This window comes from Protobothrops mucrosquamatus, unplaced genomic scaffold, assembly GCF_001527695.2.
Source record: "Protobothrops mucrosquamatus isolate PMUCROS unplaced genomic scaffold, P.Mucros_1.0 scaffold4280, whole genome shotgun sequence".
NCBI lineage: Eukaryota > Metazoa > Chordata > Lepidosauria > Squamata > Viperidae > Protobothrops > Protobothrops mucrosquamatus.
In genome coordinates, this window is record NW_015390196.1 from 46,273 (window position 1) to 66,272 (window position 20,000).

The following is a 20,000-nucleotide window of genomic DNA, read 5'->3' on the forward strand; positions in this document are numbered from 1 at the left end:
AAAGAAGGAATTGAAGGGAGAGAGGAAGGAAGGAAGAAAGGAAGGAAAAGAAGGAAGGAAGGGAGGGAGGAATTGAAGGAAGGAAGGGAGGGAGGGTCAAAGGGAGGAAGGGAAGGAGGGAGGCACACCTGTCACTGAAGAAGCTCCTTCAGAGCTGTGGTCTCCTGTGCACAGACAGAGCCCCACAGGTTCCCCCAGCATAAAATCCGCAGAAATATCCTCCTGCATGGTCCTCGTTCAGACCCTTCCCTGAAACGTTTCAGACGACTCAAGCCGGGCCGAGCCAAGGAGATCCGACTTAGCTGGAAAGGGGAGGCAGGCCCAACTTATCCGCCCGTCACACCTGTGGAATCTGGGCTGCCAATTCCTCTGCAGCCAAGCCACTCGTCCTGCTAGAAGCCGCTAGAGGTCTTTCCTCCTTGCAAAAAATAAATAAATCTCACTCAGGGCAGGAAGGAGGAAGAGAGCGGGACAGAAAAGGCTTTGAAATGGAGACCCACTCAAGTCCAGGGGAGGGTGCCAGGGTGGCTTTGCTATGAATTAGCCGGCTTGCGTCCAGGCGATACGGGTGTAATTCCATCCACATGGGCTGCTGGAACAGACAGAGGGAAGGGCAGTCCGCCCTGCCAGGTATGCATGTCGGGATCCTGATGCCAACCACGGGCTCCAGGAGATTGGCGCCGGGTCACCTTCATCTTCGTCGCTGAGCCGAAGAAAGGAAGAAATCTCCAAGTCTGGGCAAACTCTTCTGGTTGGCACAAGATGGTATGTCTGTGTGTGCCCACGCTGGCGTGTATGAGGCTGGAGCACTCTTGAGAGAGCATGCCAAGTGCCAGCTGACCTTACAGATTTGGGAAATCTTGCACAACTGTTTTTCCAACCTTTTGTCCTTCCAAACGGTCCCAATTCCCGTGCGTTTTTCCCGCCCGCGTCCAGGCTCTGAAAGTGGGGAGGCGAAGCAGGAGAAAGGCTTGGGTTACAGCCTCCGTTTCTGCTTGCTTCTGCTAAAAGTTAAAACAGGCAATTAACTCTCCGCGAGGTGTGGAAACAAAAGCCGCCTTCCTTCAACTTGGCTGCCCTGTGCCTTTTTTTAGCTTTCTTGCAAATTCCCCGGGGATTAGCAACCGGCATGTTGCAATCCCTCCAAGCACTTGCAACAGAAGCCTCAAACGTGTCTACATGATTTTAATGTATGTTCTACTCGCGGGGCAAAGATCCCGAAGTTGCCTGCTGAACTGCATCTCCCAGATTGCCCAAAACAGTTGTTTAAAAAGTGGAAGGAAATCACTGCCAAGTCCTTGGACAAAGCAGCACCATATTTCAATCAAAATAGAGCTGGAAGGGACCTTGGAGGTCTTCTAGTCCAACCCCCTGCTCAAGCAGGAGAACCTATACCATTTCAGACAAGTGGCTGTCCAGTCTCCTCTTAAAAACCTCCAGTGATGGAGCACCCACAACTTCTGGAGGCAAGCTGTTCCACTGGTTAATTGTCCTCACTGTCAGGAAATTTCTCCTTAATTCCAGGTTGCTTCTATTACGTTTCCACCCGTTGCTTCTTGTCCTGCCTTCAGGCGCTTTGGAGAAGAGCTTGACTCCCTCTTCTTTGGGGCAGCCCCTCAAATACTGGAATACTACTATCATGTCACCCGTATTTCTTCTTTTCTCTAGACTGGCAAACTTCTTTTTTTAACTATTTTTCTCCAAGTCAACAACTGGCGGGGCGCAAAAACAGCCAGATAAGGCCAGCAATCTCTAGAAAACTTCACTAAGTCCCAAAACGCCACACGGATCTCTACCGACTTCTCTTCCCGCTGTTCTCTGTCCCACTGACAAATTAATTCTTCCTGGTCTCGTTTTTCCATTAAGTGCCTCTCAAGAGGCTACGGACACTGAGCTGTTGGCGAGAGAGAGCTAGCTAAGTTGCCTCGTTGGAAAATGAGAAGGCACAAAGGCAGGGGTGAGGAGAGGAAAGATTAAACAAAAGATGGGGATGTTTAATATTTAAAGCACTCTGGCTTCTAGGTTTGTTTTTTTCCCCCTCTGAGTGCTTTGCCGAACAAACTGCAGGAGGCGGATAAAAAAATTGTTTTCAAGGTTGCGGTCCGCCAACTAACCTGGATTTTTTGCAAAAGTGAGAGAGATCTGATATTTCTTTCTCCCCGTGACCAATTCAGGAGCACTTGTCCTCATTGGAGGCTGGAAAATGATGGATTCCCTATATTTAGGAACGACCAGTCCACGTATGGTAAAGAACCGTCTCTGTGAAACACTAGCGGCGTCTCGCTCTCGGCTCCGGTTACTGGTTACCCTTCAGAAACAGCCACGTGCTGGCGCCTCGCCGCAAGAGATCCGGCTAAATGCACAGGCAACCCTTCCCCCCCCCCCAAAAAAATCAGGGGTGCCGAGGTGTGGGCAGGATCCATATTGGGGACCGTACAGAGTTTTTTTGGGGGGAGTCAGCACGTTTGCGCTTGGGGGGGCAAGAGTCCTTGATGGAGTCCTTGGCCCAGGATGTCTGGGCCCTTCAGACGCACCACTTCCATTCTTGGCAGGAGGGCTGTAGCATACGCCATCCCTAAAATATGAGCGTCCCGTTTGCGCATTCCGTTTCCGAACGCCACAAATTGACATGGGGCCTTGAAAACAACTCTCTGCAATCAGAGGCGCATTAAGGCTGGATTCCTCCTGCGTTGTGCCTGCTGGGAAAAATCCTAACACACTAGCAAGCTCCTGGGGGTTTAAGGGGCTAGAAACCTTATTTAGAGCATGGCCCCCAATCTTTTGGGCACCAGGGACCGGTTGCATAGAGAGTGTGTAGTTTTGTGTGCTGCCTGCATCCCACGGATGGGGCTTTGCTTGTTTGTGCAGACCGGTCGCTGGCATAGAATAATAGAGCTGGAAGGGACCTTGGAGGTCTTCTAGTCCAACCCCCTGCTTGAGCAGGAGACCCTAAACCATTTCAGACAAATGGCTGTCCAGTCTCTTTTTAAAGCCTTCCGTGATGGAGCAGCCACAACTTCTGAAGGCAAGCCGTTCCACTGGTTACTTGTTCTCACTGTTAGGAAGTATCTCCTTGGTTCTAAGGTGGCTTCTCTCCGTGGTTAGTTTCCAACCATTGTTTCTTTCCTTGCATTTTGGTGCTTTGGAGAATAGCTTGACTCCCTCTTCTTTGGGGCAGCCCCTCAAATGTTGGAATGCTGCTGTCATGTCACCCCTGGTCCTTCTTTTCACTAGACTAGACATACCCAATTCCTACAACCGTTTTTCGTAAGTTGTAGCCTCCTGGCCCCTAATCATCTTTGTTGCTCTTCTCTGCATTTTTTCCAAAGTCTCAACATCTTTTTTGTAATGCGGTGACCAAAACTGGATGCAGGATTCCAGGTGTGGCCTTACTAAGGCTTTATAAAGTGGTACTAAAAGTTCATGTGATCTTGATTCTATGCCTCTGTTTATACAATCAGGGATTGTATTAGCTTTTGTATTAGCTTTTTGGGCTGCTGCAGCACCCTGCTGGCTCCTATTTAAGTGATTGTCCACGAGGACTCCGAGATCCCTCTCGCAGTTACTACTATGGAGGCACGTTTCACCTAATCGGTACCTGTACATTTGTGTTTCTGTTGCCTTACTTTTTTCACCACTGAATTTCATTTTGTTAGATAGGGTGCAGTGTTCAAGTCTGCCAAGATCCTTTCCTGGCAGGGCTCCATCAAAACTGCAAAATGAAAAGCTTTTTTTTTTAAATTCAGATTTTCCTGCCAGTTTGCGATCAGTCTTCTGCTGCATACTCACTCCCTTCAATAGTAATTTTAAATGTCTTTGCCACGGAGGAATGCCTCCGTTCACACGACAAGAGAGGAAAGGCATAGCCATAGCTCTTACCAAAATCTGTTTGACGGCAAAATATTGTAGGCCACCATCCCGCGGAGAGTCCAAAACCACCGGGAATTGCTTGTGGGGTGCTTGAATGTAGCCAAATTCAATCTCATCCTGCAAGACAAGGAGAATCAGCACTGAGGGATGGCCAGCTTCTCTAGAGCCGAAATTGGTGAGGTCCTGGGAAAAAGAGGGGGGCTAGGGAGGGTTGAAGGCACCGCTAGGGGATTCTGGGAGTTGAAGTCCACATTCTTAAGGTTGTCGAGTTTAAGAAACGCTAATCTCAAGGTTGCATTTGGGAATATCTATGGAGATTCTCAATCATCGGTTGTCCCAAAGGTGCTTTTTCAGGAGGCAACTGGACTTTCTGTTCTTTCTTTGAAGACGGTTCGCTTCTCATCCAAGAAGCTTCTTCAGTTCTGACTGGATGGCGGGGAATGGAAGGATTTATACTCCTTGCAGACAGCTGGTCATTTGCATCCTTTTAGAGCAGACATGTCAAACGCAAGGCCTGGGGGCTGGATGCAGCCTGCAAAGTGGTTTCATGTGGCCCGCGAAGCCATCCTGGAAACAGTGAGGGAACAGCCCCGTTGCCTTGGCCCTGGCCCAGGCCGGCCGGGGGCCAATGTACAATTTTGTGGTGGCCATCTATGCTGAAACACATTTAGTCTTAGCTCCACAAGGCTGTCTAGAAACAGCGAGGAACCAGATCCTGCCGCGTCGGCCCTACCCCCTGGGTGCATGTTGGGGAGGTGTCACCCTTTGTGAGGAATGAAGAAATGGACCATGCCTTGGCGCTTGCCCCGGTCCCACCCCCTTCTGCCAGAGACCCTCAGATCTGTCCCACTCCTGCCCAGGTCCCCACAGGCACCCTTGACGCGAACGATGTAGAGCTGGCCATGCCCACCCAGTAGGCCACACCCACTCCATCCATGCCCACCCAGTGGGCCACATGCACTCCATCCACACCCATCCAGTAGGTCGCATCCACCCTGGCCACACCCACCCGGCCCCCCAAGGACAACCGCAATGCTGATGCGGCCCTCAATGAAATTGAGTTTGACACCCCTGTTTTAGAGAGTCCTTGAAGCCACTTGGAGGTTTACCTGTGTCCTCAGAGCCACCTGAGTAAAGCAAATGGGAGTGGAGTCTTCTTGGAACTGCTGAAAGGACTCTGTTGCGGACTGGAGAGAGATGATGTTGAGGGAGGGCTGTTTGGTAATTCCAAGAAGGCTCCACACCCATTTGCACCCCTCGACACAGATAAACCTCCAAGTGGCCTCAATGACTCTCTAAAATAATGCAAACGACCAGCTGTCTGCAAGGAGTATAAATCCTTTCATTCCCCACCATCTGGTCAGAGCTGAAGAAGCTCCTTGGATGAGAAGAGAAACATCTTCAAAGAAAAAACAAGGAAGTCCAGTTGCCTCCTGAAATAAAGGATCTTTGGGACTGCGTTTGGGAAGTCCCGTAACCATGTTAGGGACAGATCACCACGAAGAGAATCTATGTGGCTGCTAGGAGCTGATGCTGACTTGACGGTGTATAATCAACATTTATCAATCTATGGGGAATTGTATGGAGGCCAAAAGACACGGCGTGAGCCTTCACGCCTGCTTGCAAGAAATGCATCTGGACACAGCCACTGGCGCTAACCTGCATCCATCGGTCGCTACGATTCATGTAGCGCGAGCAAACGCTGATCTTGCATCCGGATTTGCTGACTAAGCTGTTGATTTCCTTCAGGAAAAGATAGTTGTCCTTGACACTGCAGGGAGGGAAGAAGAACAGGTGAGGTGTCGCTGGAGGCCCTGCGCATCTTTCCCTGGAAGAGGGCATCAGCTGGTACCTATGACTCCTGTCGGGACCCACTCAGTCCTCCAAGAAAAAGAGCTGGAGGTACTAGAGAGGCTCTAGAACCAAGTCTCTTTCTTCCTGAATTCACAGCCAAGACTGTCCATCTTGGCTCTATCAAAACTCAGGTCCCCCATTTTACAGCAATACTTTCCTTATCTTATGTTTATTAGAAACGTGGAAGAAAGAAAGAGAAAGAAAGAGAAAGAAAGAGAAAGAAAGAGAAAGAAAAAAGAATGAAGAGAAAGATAAAGAGAAATACAGATAGAGAGAAAGAAAAAGAAAGGAGACAGAAGAAAAGAGAAAGAAAAAAGAGGTAGAAAGAAAAAAAAAAGAAACAAGAGACAGAAAGAGAAATAGATACAGAAAGAAAAAAGAGAAAAAAAGAACGAAGAGAAAGAGATAGAGAAAGAGAAAAAAATAAAGACAAAAAAAGACAAAGAAAAGAGAAAGAAAAAGAAAGAGCAGAGAGATAAAGAAAAGAAAGGAAGGGATACAGAAAGAAAGAAAGAAAGAAAGAAAGAAAGAAAGAAAGAAAGAAAGAAAGAAAGAAAGAAAGAAAGAAAGAAAGAAAGAAAGAGAAAGAGAAAGAAAAAAGAAAGAAAGATAGAAAGAAAGAGAAAAAGAGAAAAAAAGAAAAAGAAAAAAAGAAGAAAGAATGAAGAGAAGAGATAGACAAAGAGAAATAGAGATAGAGATAGAAAGAAAAAAGAGAAAGAGAAAAAAGAGACAGAAGAAAGAAAAGAGAAAGAAAAAGAAAGATAGAGGCAGAGAGAGAGAGAGAGGGAGAGGGAGAGAGAGAGAGAAAGAAAAGAAAGAAAGAAAAAGGTAGGTAAGTAATGGGATTTGTTTTCAGTTTGTTCACCACCCAGAGTCATTTGTTGACATGGGCAGCCATACTAATTTAATGAGTGAATAAACACACATACACAGGGAATCCTTGACTTTGTACCATAAATTGGACCAGAATTTCTATTGTTGTGTAGTTGTTAAAGTGAGACATGCCTGATTATATGACCATTTTGTTTTGTCACGGTTGCTAAGCCAATCCCTGCTGCAGCTCTTAAGTGAACCACATGGTCGTTAAGCAAGTTCAGCTTCCCCCCCCCCCGCCCCCCTATTGGCTTTGTTTGTCAGAAGCCGGGTGGGAAGGTCGCAACTGGCAACCACACCATCTGGGATGCGGCAACCCCCATAAATACACGCCGATTACCAAGCAGCCAAATTTTGTGAGGATGCTGTGATGGTTGTAAGTGTGAGGATCGGCCCTAATTACATCGCTGTTGTAATTTTGAAAGTTATTAAACGAACGGATGTACGTCGAGGACAACCTGTATCCTGCTTGGTCCTTCTTTACCTGCAGACAAAGACGCAGATGGGTGGCAAGATGTTTGGGGTCATGATCCAGGGTGCAACCCTGAAAAGGACGGTGTCGGTGAAGATCGGGATCTGCGGAATTCCCTGCCGGAAAAAAAGCCACTTGAAAAATACAGAAATGCACTGCTGGAGCCTTTATCATCAAGCATTCCTGTGCAAAACAGGTCAGGACAGAGTCTGCCTTTTTTAAAAATATGAAAACCTCACGTTTTTATTTGACAGGAGGGAAGGAAGGAAGGAAGGAAGGAAGGAAGGAAGGAAGGAAGAAAGGAAGGAAGGAAGGAAGGAAGGGAGTAAGAGAAAGAGAAAGAGAAAGAGAAAGAGAAAGAGAAAGAAAAAGTGAGAGAAAGAAAGAAAAAGAGAAAGCAAAAAAAGAAAGAAAAGAGAAAGAAAGAGAATGAAAGAAAGAAAAAAGAAAAAGAAAAGGAAGAAAAAGAAAGCGAGAGAAAGAAAGAAGAGAAAGAAAGAGAAGAGAGAGAGAAAAAGAAAAAAAAAGAGAAAGAAAAGGAAGGAAGGAAAGAAGAAAGACTAAAGAAAAAGTGAAAAGAGAAAGAAGAGAAAGAAAAAGGAGAGAGAAAGAAAGAAAGAAAGAAAAGAAGGAAGAAAGGAAGGAAGGAAGATAGGAAGGAAGGAAGGAAGGGAGTAAGAGAAAGAGAAAGAGTGAGAGAAAGAAAAAGTGAGAGAAAGAAAGAAAAAGAGAAAGCAAAAAAAGAAAAAAAAGAGAAAGAAAGAATGAAAGAAAGAAAAAAGAAAAAGAAAAGGAAGAAAAAGAAAGCGAGAGAAAGAAAGAAGAGAAAGAAAGAGAAGAGAGAGAGAAAAAGAAAAAGAAAGAGAAAGAAAAGGAAGGAAGGAAAGAAGAAAGACAAAGAAAAAGAGAAAAGAGAAAGAAGAGAAAGAAGAGAAAGAAAAAGGAGAGAAAGAAAGGAAGGAAGGAAGGAAGGAAGGAAGGAAGAGAGTAAGAAAGAGAGCGAGAGAAAGAAAAAGTGAGAGAAAGAAATAAAAAGAGCAAAAAAAGAAAGAAAAGAGAAAGAATGAAAGAAAAAAAGAAAAAGAAGGAAGAAAAAGAAAGCGAGAGAAAGAAAGAAGAGAAAGAAAGAGAAGAGAGAGAGAAAAAGAAAAAGAAAGAGAAAGAAAAGGAAGGAAGGAAGGAAAGAAGAAAGACAAAGAAAAAGTGAAAAGAGAAAGAAGAGAAAGAAGAGAAAGAAAAAGAGAAAGAAAGAAAAAGAAAAAGAAAGAAAGAAAAAGGAAGGAAGGAAGGAAGGAAGGAAGAAAGAAAGAAAGAAAGAGAAAGAAAGAAAGAAAGAAAGAAAGAAAGAAGAAAGCACTCAGAAGCGGCTGGAGTCCAATTCAAATAAATAAATAAATAACCCAACCGCTGGCAGGCAGGATTCCAGCTTGCAAAGCTAATTAATTGGCTAATTAATAACTGAATAACTGAATAACTGAATAACTGAAAACCACTGGCATTCAGAGGGTGGAGAGAAGTGGCCAGGGAGAGGATGTGGAGCAACCACCTTCTGGCCAATCGGGCGAGGTCCAGCCCAGAGCCAACTGGAGGAGGCTGGGCAGCTAGAAACGAGATACCCAACTCACAGATCCAGGCTAATAAAATCTGCATTTTTAGGCAGGGGGGACCATCTGATTCCCAGAAGAGTCCCGGGTGGCATTTCAAGCAGGCCAGCCATCCGAGAAGGTGACTGGCGTAATGCAAAATCAGCCTCCAATCCAAGCATCCCAATTGATACGGTTCTAAAATCACCCGGAGGTGGGTACGGCACCCTTGGCAAGCTGATCAGCGACTAAGCAAGGGTGCCCCTCAACCAAGGAGCGGGGGCACTGCAGGGTTGGCAAGCCAAACTCAAAAATCACAACTCTGGTTTTGGCAGAGAGGAGAAAGTTCAACGTGGACGGAAAGAAGATCACGTAGAAGCGGTAAATGGAAAGCCCTGGTTTTTCTCCTGCTCCGAGTCATTTCGGCCCCAGCTCTGCCAGGAAAGAAGGATTTCCAGAGCCTCTTTGGGGGTGGGGGCAGGGGAGGACAAAAGGGGCACGGCGACCACCCTCGGCACCCAACCGTCTTCCACCCAGGAAACCAACCTCAGCCGTCGGCTCCAGCAGACTGACATGGACGTAGACGAGTCCGTCAAAACTCTCGTCCGGGAAGCGCAGACCCTCCACGAAGAACTCCAGTTCGGCCGAGCCCCCCGTGTATTTCACCACGTGGCTCAGTTTCCTTCTCCCCAGGATGTGTATGTAGCGCTGGCCAAAGAACGGATCTGGAAAAACGGAGGCGGAAGAGAAGGACACGGGACTCCTCGGAAGCAAGCATCTACGCTTGGGTTGATCATAACCAACTTTCACTGAACAAGCGACGATGGTCACTAAACCTTAAGCCAAATGCCTGGTCAGAACTACATCAGGGCTGTGGGCAGTGGGGGGGGGGTGTCAAGGGTTCTGTTTTGAGGAAAAGTGGGTTCTGGAGGCGCCCTAAAAGGATGGAAAAACACAACACTTGCACGGGACTTTCTGCGATTGCAAGGAATAGAAACAGATGCTCTCGTTTGTTGTTGCAGTCAGTCCTCGGTTTATAACCATTTATTTAGCGGCCATTCGGAAGGTTCAAGAGCAGGGGGGGTCTTCAGACCTGGCAACTTTAAGACTTGTGGATCTCAACTCCCATTTGGTCACTAATACAATTCAGAGGCAGGTGCTGGAATGGAAGGATGACAAGGACTCCTTCGGGGCTGGTAAGAATGGACGTGTCTGCCCACTGCAGATAAAAATTAGGCCTCCGCGGCTCTGAAAACAAGGGAATCCTGACCCAGGTGATCTTGATTAAGGGTGCGGTTAAGGGCATTTTACGCCAGGGTGAAAAAGCCAGGATGGATCGCCTGTCAACGGGAGAGCGGAAAAGGCACTTACTCTGCAGGTAAAAGACGCCAACCTTGTCGGTGTCGTAAAGTGGAATGTGGAGAACCATCTCGTAGCCCGCAGGAAGCCGGTCTGGGCCTTGCGTTCTCAAGATCATCCGGGACATGTCCTCCAGATCTGGGGGTTCAAAGCCCAAGGCAAAAGAGGGAGGTTAAGAGGGTCTTTGAGGGAGGGTCCCAGAGAGAAAGCTCCAACGGGCACACGGAGGAATTAAAGCACTGGGCAGACCAAGGCAAATGCTTTATCCTCTTTCTCAGAACTAGTTCTGGCCTCTGAGAGTTTTGTCGTTTCCCATACAGGTAAGTCTTTGACTTGCGACGGTTCGTTTACTGACCATTACAAGAGCACTGAAAAAAGTGACTTATGAACCGTTTTTCACACTTAGGACCGTGGCAGCATCCCCACGGTCCCGTGATCAAAATTCAGATTGTTGGCAACTGACTCATATTTATGACGGTCGCAGCGTCCCGGCATCATGGGATCCCCTTTTTGCAACCTTCCAACAAGCCAAGTCCATGGAGAAGCCAGATTCACTTCACAATTGTGTGACTAAATTAACAACGGCAGGAGAAAGGTTGTAAAATGGGGCAAAATGCTTAACAACTGTCGCGTTTAGGAAGGGAAATTTTGGGCTCCACTGTGGTCATAAATGGAGGACTACCTCAGTGGTGGGATTCAGCCGGTTCGCACTGGTTCGGCAGAACCGGTAGCTATTTTTTTTTTAGTTCGGAGAACTGGCTGGAGAAGGCCTCCCAGGCCTAGAACGGCTCATCAGAAGTGCGTGGATGCCACTTCCGGAAGTCCGTTGTAGGCCTCGAAGGCCTGGAGGAGGCCTCCTAGGCCTAGAATGGCCCACCGGAAGTGCGTGGATGCCACTTCCGGAAGTCTGTTGTAGGCTTCGGAGACCTGGAAGAGGCCTCCTAGGCCTAGAATGGCCCGCCGGAAGTGTTTGGATGCGACTTCCGAAGTCCGTTGTAGGCCTCGGAGGCCTGGAGGAGGCCTCCTAGGCCTAGAACGGCCCCCGGAAGTGCATGGATGCCACTTCTGGAAGTCCGTTTTAGGCCTTGGATGCCCAGGCCTGCATCCACTCAGAGAACCAGTTGTTCACGTATTTGAATCCCACCACTGGACTACCTGTAAACTTTTTGTTCAAAACACGTGACAACCCCTTGTGCACACTCATGACGTGGCCCGATGGGACTCACACGGCCCAACTTTCAAAGGCTTCAGACTGGACACGCCGGGGATTCAAGATGGCGTTTCCCCCATGCCAGCAAGATGCCAAAACTCCTGTCTCCATTCTGCTGCTCCTCTCAGAAAATGCAATTAACTTTGATTAGATCTCAGCATACCTTCCTCTAACTCACGGCTCCTCTTTTGTGCAATCTTTGTATTTATTGCAGCTTCCTTACAAGAATTAAGTTTTCTGCTTAAGAGGCAAAGAATTTCCCTGCCGATTTCTTTTTTCTAACACGCATTAGCGAGGGCGTTTTAATTCCTGACTTACTAAAGGCTGGTTCTTTTTTCCTTTTTTTTTTTTTAAACGAATGTGCGTGACTTTATTTAGAAATGCAATACGATCCTGTCAGCATTCGGTCTCTGCCTTAAAGTTGACCTTTTTCGTCCTACTAAAATTACAGGTGGTTTACCCTGAAATTCAGCCAGTTTGCAACACTTTGGCAGAACCGGTAGCTAATTTTTTTGTTGCCCAGACCCAGAACGGACTTCCGGAAGTGGCATCTACGCACAGAACCGGTTGTTCACATATTTGAATCCCACCACTGGCTGGAGCCCATTTTTCTTCTCCTTGTTACCCCTGACTGGAAAACACTTGGCTGCATTCAAAACTGGATTCCATGTTTTGTGCATGAGAGGCTGATCTATAAAATGGATTTCTATCAGCTTTTCAATTTCCAGAACGGCCCCAGAGAGATCGACCATTTTTTTTTTTTACCTTCCTTGGAAAATATTTTCTCATCCTGACAGTCCTCAGTGCTGCTGAATGGATTTTCTTTGTCACAGTTGACCAGGAGGATGGCACCCTGACCATCGGGGCCCCAGGTCCAGGTGGCCTGGAAGGGAAGAATTTCACATGTAGCAGGTAGATTTGGGCAAGAGATTTATCTATGACATGGGGGGGGGGGAGAGCCAAGAAACATTTAGAAAGATTCCTCTGTGTTCCATTCATGGTAACTATCAAAAGAATTAACGTCATTGGGAAGTCATGTTTCCAACACTTGGTGTGCTCCAGAACCACAGGAAAGGGTCAAAATTAATAATAATAATTTCTTCTTTGTTGGTATTGTGTTAGACTGGGCTTTTATTATCTCACTTTTCATTTAAGGAAACTGTCTTGCATACGATCGTTATATATCTATGTCATGTCCACCATTATCAGCCCCACGACTAAACCAGCCCAGGAAAGCTAAAACTACTTTTATTGAGCTTTCTAGATTTTATCCGTCTTGCAAGTCTTAATTTTGCTGCATTTCCTGATTTATTTTTACCTGTAAGTTCTCGTTCATTATAAACTCTGTTTTTTTAAGCTAGGCTTTTATTTTTTTTGCATTTATATGGTTTTTATTATGCTATTCTCAACCGCCCAGGGTCACTCAGGTGAGACAGGGGGGTGTAGAAATTTAATAGCTACTGAAAATGAATAAATACATAATTTCCTCCTCCTGTTCCTTACAGGGACGTGTTTGCCTGCACCACTTCCTAATATTATCTAAGGTTTAAAAACTGTTCAGAAGACTTCCTGCATCCCGCATTTACTTATTAATCCTGTGTTTATTTAAAATATTTCTAGATTCCTAGAAAGCAAAAAAATTGGCCGCTTCAAGGAGGCAATCATCTCCCCAGCTCTCTATTCTCCGTGTCTGGATACACCTGGAGACCAGGTCAAAAGGGAGAATTGCCCCTTTCTGCTTCAGCCTCTGTAGGACTCTTAGCCCAAGAGAAAAAAAGAGAATGGAATGGAAGAGGAGAGGAGAGGGGAGGGGAGGGGAGGGGAGGGGAGAGTTGAGTTGGAAGGGACCTTGAAGGTCATCTCGTCCAACCCCCTGCTTAGGAAGGAAACCCTATACCCTTTCAGACAAATGGTTGTCCAATCTCTTCATTGAATGTTGGAGCATTCAAAGCTTCTGGAGGCAGGTTGTTCCACTGATTAATTGTTCTAACTGTCAGGAAATTCCTCCTTAGCTCCAGGTTGCTTCTCTCTTTGGTTAGTTTCCATCCGTTGCTTCTTGTCCTGCCTTCAGGTTTCTTTGGAGAATAGCTTGATTCCCCCCCTCTTCTTTGTGGCAGCCCCCGAGATATTGGAACACTGCTATCATGTCACCCTGATTTAGGAGAGAGAACAGTAACCCAACCGAGGGGAATCCCTATCTCAGCAGGGGACCCTGGAGCAGCATTGGGGAACGAGTGCCAAATTATGCACAAGGGGGCCAAACTCAGCGGGCACTTTTGCCAAGAAGAGGGTGGGGGCTCCACAGATCCAAATGCCTTGCGGGCTGGGAAGGATGACCCCAGGTGAACCTTTCCCCCTTGCTTCCTGCTTGTGGAGAAAGATCTCTTTCGGAAGCTGGGGGGGGGTGTCTCAGGACCAGGGACCCTATCCTCAGCCCTACCCAATTCACAAGGCTGCCCCCCTCCCAGGAGCCAAAATGAGAAGAGGCCGCTGTGAACCCCGAGGGGCGGAGAAGGAGCAGGCAAATTACAGAGTTTACAGAAAAATTCGGAGGGCTGGATAAAATTTTGCCTCTTAATTAAAAACAGAAGGGGACACCTCTTTCCTTGTTCTCTCTGGACTAAACACCAACAAAGCAGCAGGAACATAATTATCAATTTAAACTTGGTTAAGCATGCAACTATTTGGGGGGAGAAGTCCTTGCTCGGGTCCCTTTGGTAGAAATATTCACAGTTTTAACGTCTTGGGAAATACGAGCATACAGGTGTGTCCCCTTTTAAGGGCCAGGTAAGGCAAGCATCCCTCCTAAAGGACTATTGCAGAGACATTTCTGACTGAGGAAGATTTGCCATCTGCACGCTACCTTTTTGGGGTTGTTCTTCTCCACCACGCCGTCGCGATCTGCGTCAACGTCCAGAGAGATTCCTAGAAAAGCAAAAGATTTGGCCGCTTCAAGGATTCAAAGAGAGGAAGAACCAACTAGAGCAGACGGCCGCCAAGAAACTTTTTCGAATCCAGAGGGGCCCGGAATATTTTACTAATTGGAGATAATTTAAGAGCGGAGAGCGCCCAGTTGATCTGTAAGGAAAGGAATGCCCTCAGCTTGGCTTCAGATATCGTGGGACTTTTTAATTAAAGCTTGTGATAATACTCTGCCAGGGGGAAGACAATTTCCGGCGGGAACCAAAGACGGGAAACGGGAAGACTCTCACCAATGCCAGTCAGAAAAACGCCAGCTTGATTTATAGGGTGCTCTCCGTTCTCCCCGTAATATCCTACGGTTACCTAGATAGGAAGAAGGAAGAACGACAGTAGGTTAAAACGTTAACGGAGAAAGAAACTCATGTCCTCGCTCGATGCAGGTGGACCAGGCCAATTTCTGCGCCTGGACCACCGCAATCTCACAACTATCGTAAAATAATCAGATCAATAAGAAAAGTAGTCAGGAACTTTTTAAAATGATCTTAAAACCACATGTGGTTTAGTTGTCCGGTCCTTGCAAACTCCTGGTGATGCGATGCCAGCGAGACGGACCAATCGGAGTCCTTGTAACACAGGGGTGTCAAACTCGCCATGTCATGTGACATGTTGCGGTGTATCGGGACTTTTCCCCCATTGCCGGAGCTGGGACGGGCGCGGTTTCGGCATGACGCATCTGGCCCGCGGGCCAGCAGTTTGACACCCCTGTTGTAATCTGTGTAGTCCTTGATTTTCGAGCACAACACAGCCCATTGTTTCTGTTGTTAAGTAAATTTTGCCCCATTTTACGACCTTTCTTCCCAAGTTGTTAAGTGAATCCCTGCAGTTGTTAAGTTGGCCACACAGCTGTTAAGTGAAATCTGGTTTTCCCCCATTGACTTTGCCTGTCAGAAGGTCAGAAAAGGTAACACTGCGACTGTCGTAAATATGAGTCGGTTGCCAAGCGTCTGAATTTTGATCGCAGGGGGATGCTGCAACGGTCGTGTGAAAAAACAGCCCTAAGTCACTATTTCCAGTGCCATCGTAACTCTGAACAGTCACTAAAACAAATTGTTGTAAGTTGAGAACGAGCTGAACCTCCGTTATAACCCAGTTTAAAGTAATAATCCCAGATACAAAATGGTGGGAAAAGGATCTTACTTTGCTTTCATTGGTCTCCAGGCTGGGCTGGGTCATCTGGATCTGCAGGAAGGTGCCAGGGTCCAGTGGCCATTGCTTAGCTCCATCGGCAGGTGCGAAATCCGACTGATCCCGGCTTATGACTTCAACACTGACCTCTTGCGAATGTTTCACGCTGAAATTCACCGCTTCGGGCGGAGCTGCCCTGTAGCCGGAGAAGAAGAAAAGAAAAAAAAAAAGACTTGCCAGCAGGCCCTGGAAAAATATATCGTGGTACTCACACAAGGTAATGCTACCCAGGTGTTGCCATGCCAACCTCACTGCCTCAAGTGATGCTAAGTGGGAATACACCGTCTCCACACTAGATCCGAGATAACAAAGACCAGTTGGCGCTTCTCCGTTTCTCCTTTAGACACACCGCCTCACAACTGCATTAAAGAGACTTGGTGTCAGGCCTGCCCCAGTCCGGTCCCTTAGGAAAGAAAGACCCTCGACTCCGTTGAGTTGAAGTGATCGCTTCTTTTACTAGAGATTATTGGCTGCCATAAAGGCAGGTTAGAACTAAAGTTCCAGCGCAAAAGGTTACACGCTTTCCCCCTTCATTCTGGCCCTTCCTCCCTCCCCCTTGACCGGTTCGTCTTCAGCCAATGGAGAGCCACCTAGATCTTTTGAGAATCTCCCAGGTGTCGGAGCCATCCATATTCTTTTCCCAAGCTTCGTGGTGTCAACGCTGCTAACATCGGATATTCTTGCTTTGACAACGCATGGAGATGCAGCCATTTTCCTTCTTATGTTTTACTCTTAGAATTAGGGTTAGAATGAGATGATACGAGGGGAAGGAGGAGGAGTTAGACATAACAATATTGTAACAGTGTGAGAACCGAGGTTTTTTGAAATAAGAGATGATAAGAAATGACAGGTTGGAGAACTGGAGGGAAAGCCTGCATTTCAAGCTAATTGGAGAATGTGATTTATGGCTGCTAATTAGAGGAGGGAATTGTGCTTGATACTATGTGTTATGGGGAGGGGAATTCAGATTTTGGCTTCCACTGTGTACGTGCTGATGCTATGCTACTCGAATAAAGATTCTTTAAGGTAAACAATGCCTCGAAGTTCTTTGAAGAGTGTCATCTGTCAGAACCATGACACGTGGCCTTGAAGACTGACACGGGCTGGTTCCCTGCATCTCTGATCTCCGTCAAGAAGTCATCCCCCCTCCCTATTTCCCATCTCTGCCCCATACATGTTCATTGCCCATTTACTCCCCTTCCCCTCCCTCTTAATAGTTGATGGCAGGATGCTAGCAAGGCGCCAAGCTGGATCTTACACACTGGATCTTACCTCTCACAATAGTCATGGCGCCCCACATCTATTTTTAAGCGCAGTGCCGGCCATGCCCTTTACGGTAGCAGTTGGGGGGCCACATTGGATGCAGAAATCTGTTCCTTGCAAGGAAGAGGGTGACACACATGACGGCTAACAAATATGAACTTCAATTTAGGAGAAGCCTGAAGCACAGCTGCCAACGATATTCCCAAGTTCTTTAAATTTCAACAGGCAAAGATCTGAAGATGATTCTTAAAGTTGTCCAGATACTCAATAAAACCAGAGAGAGGGAAAACACCACCAGCTATCAAACTGATCAGTATTAATGTTTGGATTTAGCCTGGATAAAGCAGCTGCTTGCAGACCTCACCCTGGCCCATTCCTCTTGGAAGGTCTTAAATCTCAGTTTGGCAGGTGATCATGTTTAGCACCCTAGTTAAGCCTAGAGTCTGGTGTGAAAGGGCTTAATTCTAGATAAGAGAAATAAATGAAAGGGACCGAGAAGGATGAAAATACGAAGCTGGGGGCGGGTGGGTGGGGAACAATGTTATTATTCTGCACAGAGAGCACTAAATCACCCCGTGACTTAACTCATCTTTGCAAGCTTTGTTTAAAACCAACAACAAAAAAAGGGACATAATAGGAGCAAGACCGTGGCACCCAAAAATGTCTTGGCAGGCAGCCTCTTCGGATAAATGAACAAAGGACAATCCACCCTAAACAAGCATTTTCAGGCATGGCTGACAGCAGATTCTGTCTCTCTTCCTTTGGCTTGTCTCTGGCAGGTCCCCAAAGCGGTTGGAGGTTCAGGCTTGGCACATTTTCAAAGGAAGGTCAAGCAAGAGGTGTCTGGGCACGTGCAGACTGCCAGTTGTTCCTCGCCAAGAAGCCATCTTTACATTAGCCTGAGAGAAAATGGTATTATGGAGAAAGGTAAGAAGGGTGAAGCAGAAGTTGTGTCACTCTTTCCGATGGGGTGTTGATGGCAGGATATCTGAGAAGGTTTTCCTCGCTTTGACACGAGCAGCCGAGGTTGGGAATCAGCAGCTCGTCCGTGGAGCTAAAAGTGACCTTCTTGACTTCTCCCCTTTTATAAGCAGCCCCCAGAGGAGGGCTTGATGAACCCCGGGCGTCTTCCTCCTTCAACTGTGCGCCAAGCAAGGTCTTCTCGGAGAAAAAAAAGTTGACTTTTTCCCTGTTCTCCAGATGAAGGCTCTGCAAGGGGACCTCGCAGCACAACGAAGCCTCCGGTTCCCGGAATGACATTTATCTCCCAAACGAGGGCTGCCCCTCAAGCAGCTTGACTCACCCTGGTCTCCTCAGATCTTGGGGGGGGGGGAGCTGCAGAGAAGCTGCCAAGTGCCCGTTTGGCCATGCCAGGCAAGCTAACGAGGTCCACTTAAGGGTTTGGAGCTGAATGCAGGACCCGCGACAAGGAAGACTCCGTGAAAAGAGAGGCTGCCCTTTGGAGACAGAGACGCCGAGAAGTGCTCCCTTGGTGCCACCGCTTCACCCACCGGTCGCCCGATTCATGCCCAAAGTTAACATCTCCATTGGAGAAATAAATTTGGGAGGGGCAGGCAAAGCACACCCGAAACATCTCAGAAAAAAGCAGTGCTGAAGAAGATAGTATTTCAAAGGAACTATTTCCAATACTTTCCAGTAAGGAGCCGGTGTGTGTGTGTGTCAGCCTCGGGACAGCTAAATTTATGGGTTTATGCTGGGGAGGGGGTTGCAATCTTGAAGGACTGCAGATTGGGGAGGGAAAGAGGATGAAGTTTACGGGGGGGGGGAGAAAAACCCTTCTTCTGAAGGATGCACATTGAACACCACAGCAGGAAGAGGGGTCTATAGTGCTGGGAGGGAAGAGGGGCAAGGAGGGGAGGGAGGGGGCCGAACGGAGGGGAGGGGGCCGTTCTGCAAAGCTGGATCTCCCTCTTGCTCACCCGAAGACGTCCACGGACAGCCGGGTGCCCAGCAGGTAGACCGCCTCCAGGCGGTGGCCAAACTGCAGCCGAAGGGTCCGATCGCGCAGCATCTCCCCGGGCGCACGGCTGCCTCGACCCGCTCTGGTCCCAGCGCAACAGCTGTGTGCCCCCACCGGCTGCTCTGAGCCAGACCCTCTTGGCCCCGCCTCGGGGGGTGTCAGCTGAGGACACGCGGGCCGACCCCCAGCTCTGGAGGCAGAGGCAAGCGGCCGTGCCTCTGAGCAGCTGCAGAAGGCTTTGCCTACCCACCAGCTCCCTAATCTCAACCCTTTGCAATCGCAAAGATGCTGGCAATCCTTGAAGGGTGGGGGGAATCCTTAAAGCAGGGGGGGGGACTGCAATCATTCCTCTAAGCCTTTTATTCTTGCAAATTCAGCATCCTGAGCTGCTGGGGAACGTCCTACAATGCAGAACGGGGTGGGGAGGGGCAGGCTTTCTAACTTAAAGGGTCTTTTCCTTAAAAATAAATAAATAAACTTTCTGATTCTGTGAGAACTACAACTGCCATCATTCCCAGCCTCTGATTTTGGCTCCCTTGGAGCAGCTGCCACAGGCAAGTTGCATCCAAACTGTTGCAGCAGGCATGACTTTCCTTGCACCCCCTCTCTTAATTCCCCCTTTGTCTCTTTCTTCCACCCCTCCCCAGCTGTCAGTCTGTTTGGTGCCATGGGGAGGGGTCTTTATCTTCCCCTTCACTGCTAGGAAATGGGGAGGAACAGCTCCTCCATCTGCAGAAGCACTCTACCTGTAAAGACCCCTTGGGACCAGCTCTCTGTAACCTTGTCTAAGCCACCTCTGGATTCATCTTGTCTACATTATTTAACAAATGCATTTTGGGGTGGAAAAGCATTTGTTTAATTAAAGGGGGGAAATGAGGTTTGGGGTGGGGTGGGGGGGTAAACACCACTAATAGACAAGAGGAAGAAGAAGGTCAGTCACTAACCCAACACCTTCGCCCCCCCCCCCCCCAATCACACAAGCCTTCTGGCACTTCCCCAAGATTAAAAATAGGGTCCAACGTGGATAACTCCATACCTTAATTAAGACATGCATGCCACGGAGGAGTGTTGAAAAAGGGGTGTGGGGGGGGTCACATGGGGCAAAAGGCCGAGAACAAGAAGCAGTAAAAACTCCAGGGTGGTTCCCAGGACCCCTGCCAAATTTTACCCCCTTCCCCCCCTCCCCCATCAACGTTCATTTATTTATTCTTCCAATTTATACAGCCAAAGTGAGTCTGGTCAGTGCACGAGAATTTAAATGAAAACAATGCATGTAAGCCTAAGGAACAAACCGGCAATGCGCTGAATTGTGCCCAGCCAGCTGCTACTTGGGATCGAAAGGACTGATCCTGGTAACCAGGCTAA

General features: G+C 47.6%; 1 protein-coding gene across 1 annotated transcript in view; it reads right to left on the reverse strand.

Moving 5' to 3' along the window:
• The window catches only part of PADI2 (peptidyl arginine deiminase 2), a 31,335-nt gene extending 12,649 nt beyond the window's left edge, over positions 1-18,686 (reverse strand). The window contains exons 1-10 of the mRNA XM_015828152.1: positions 18,595-18,686; positions 15,344-15,527; positions 14,437-14,509; positions 14,088-14,149; positions 11,990-12,107; positions 10,027-10,152; positions 9,202-9,380; positions 7,085-7,188; positions 5,530-5,641; positions 3,880-3,987 (exon numbers count right to left, since the gene is read on the reverse strand). Coding sequence (XP_015683638.1) covers positions 3,880-3,987; positions 5,530-5,641; positions 7,085-7,188; positions 9,202-9,380; positions 10,027-10,152; positions 11,990-12,107; positions 14,088-14,149; positions 14,437-14,509; positions 15,344-15,527; positions 18,595-18,686 — 1,158 coding nt within the window. The remainder of the gene's footprint in view (positions 1-3,879; positions 3,988-5,529; positions 5,642-7,084; positions 7,189-9,201; positions 9,381-10,026; positions 10,153-11,989; positions 12,108-14,087; positions 14,150-14,436; positions 14,510-15,343; positions 15,528-18,594) is intronic.
• Between the last annotated feature and the right edge of the window lie 1,314 nt (positions 18,687-20,000).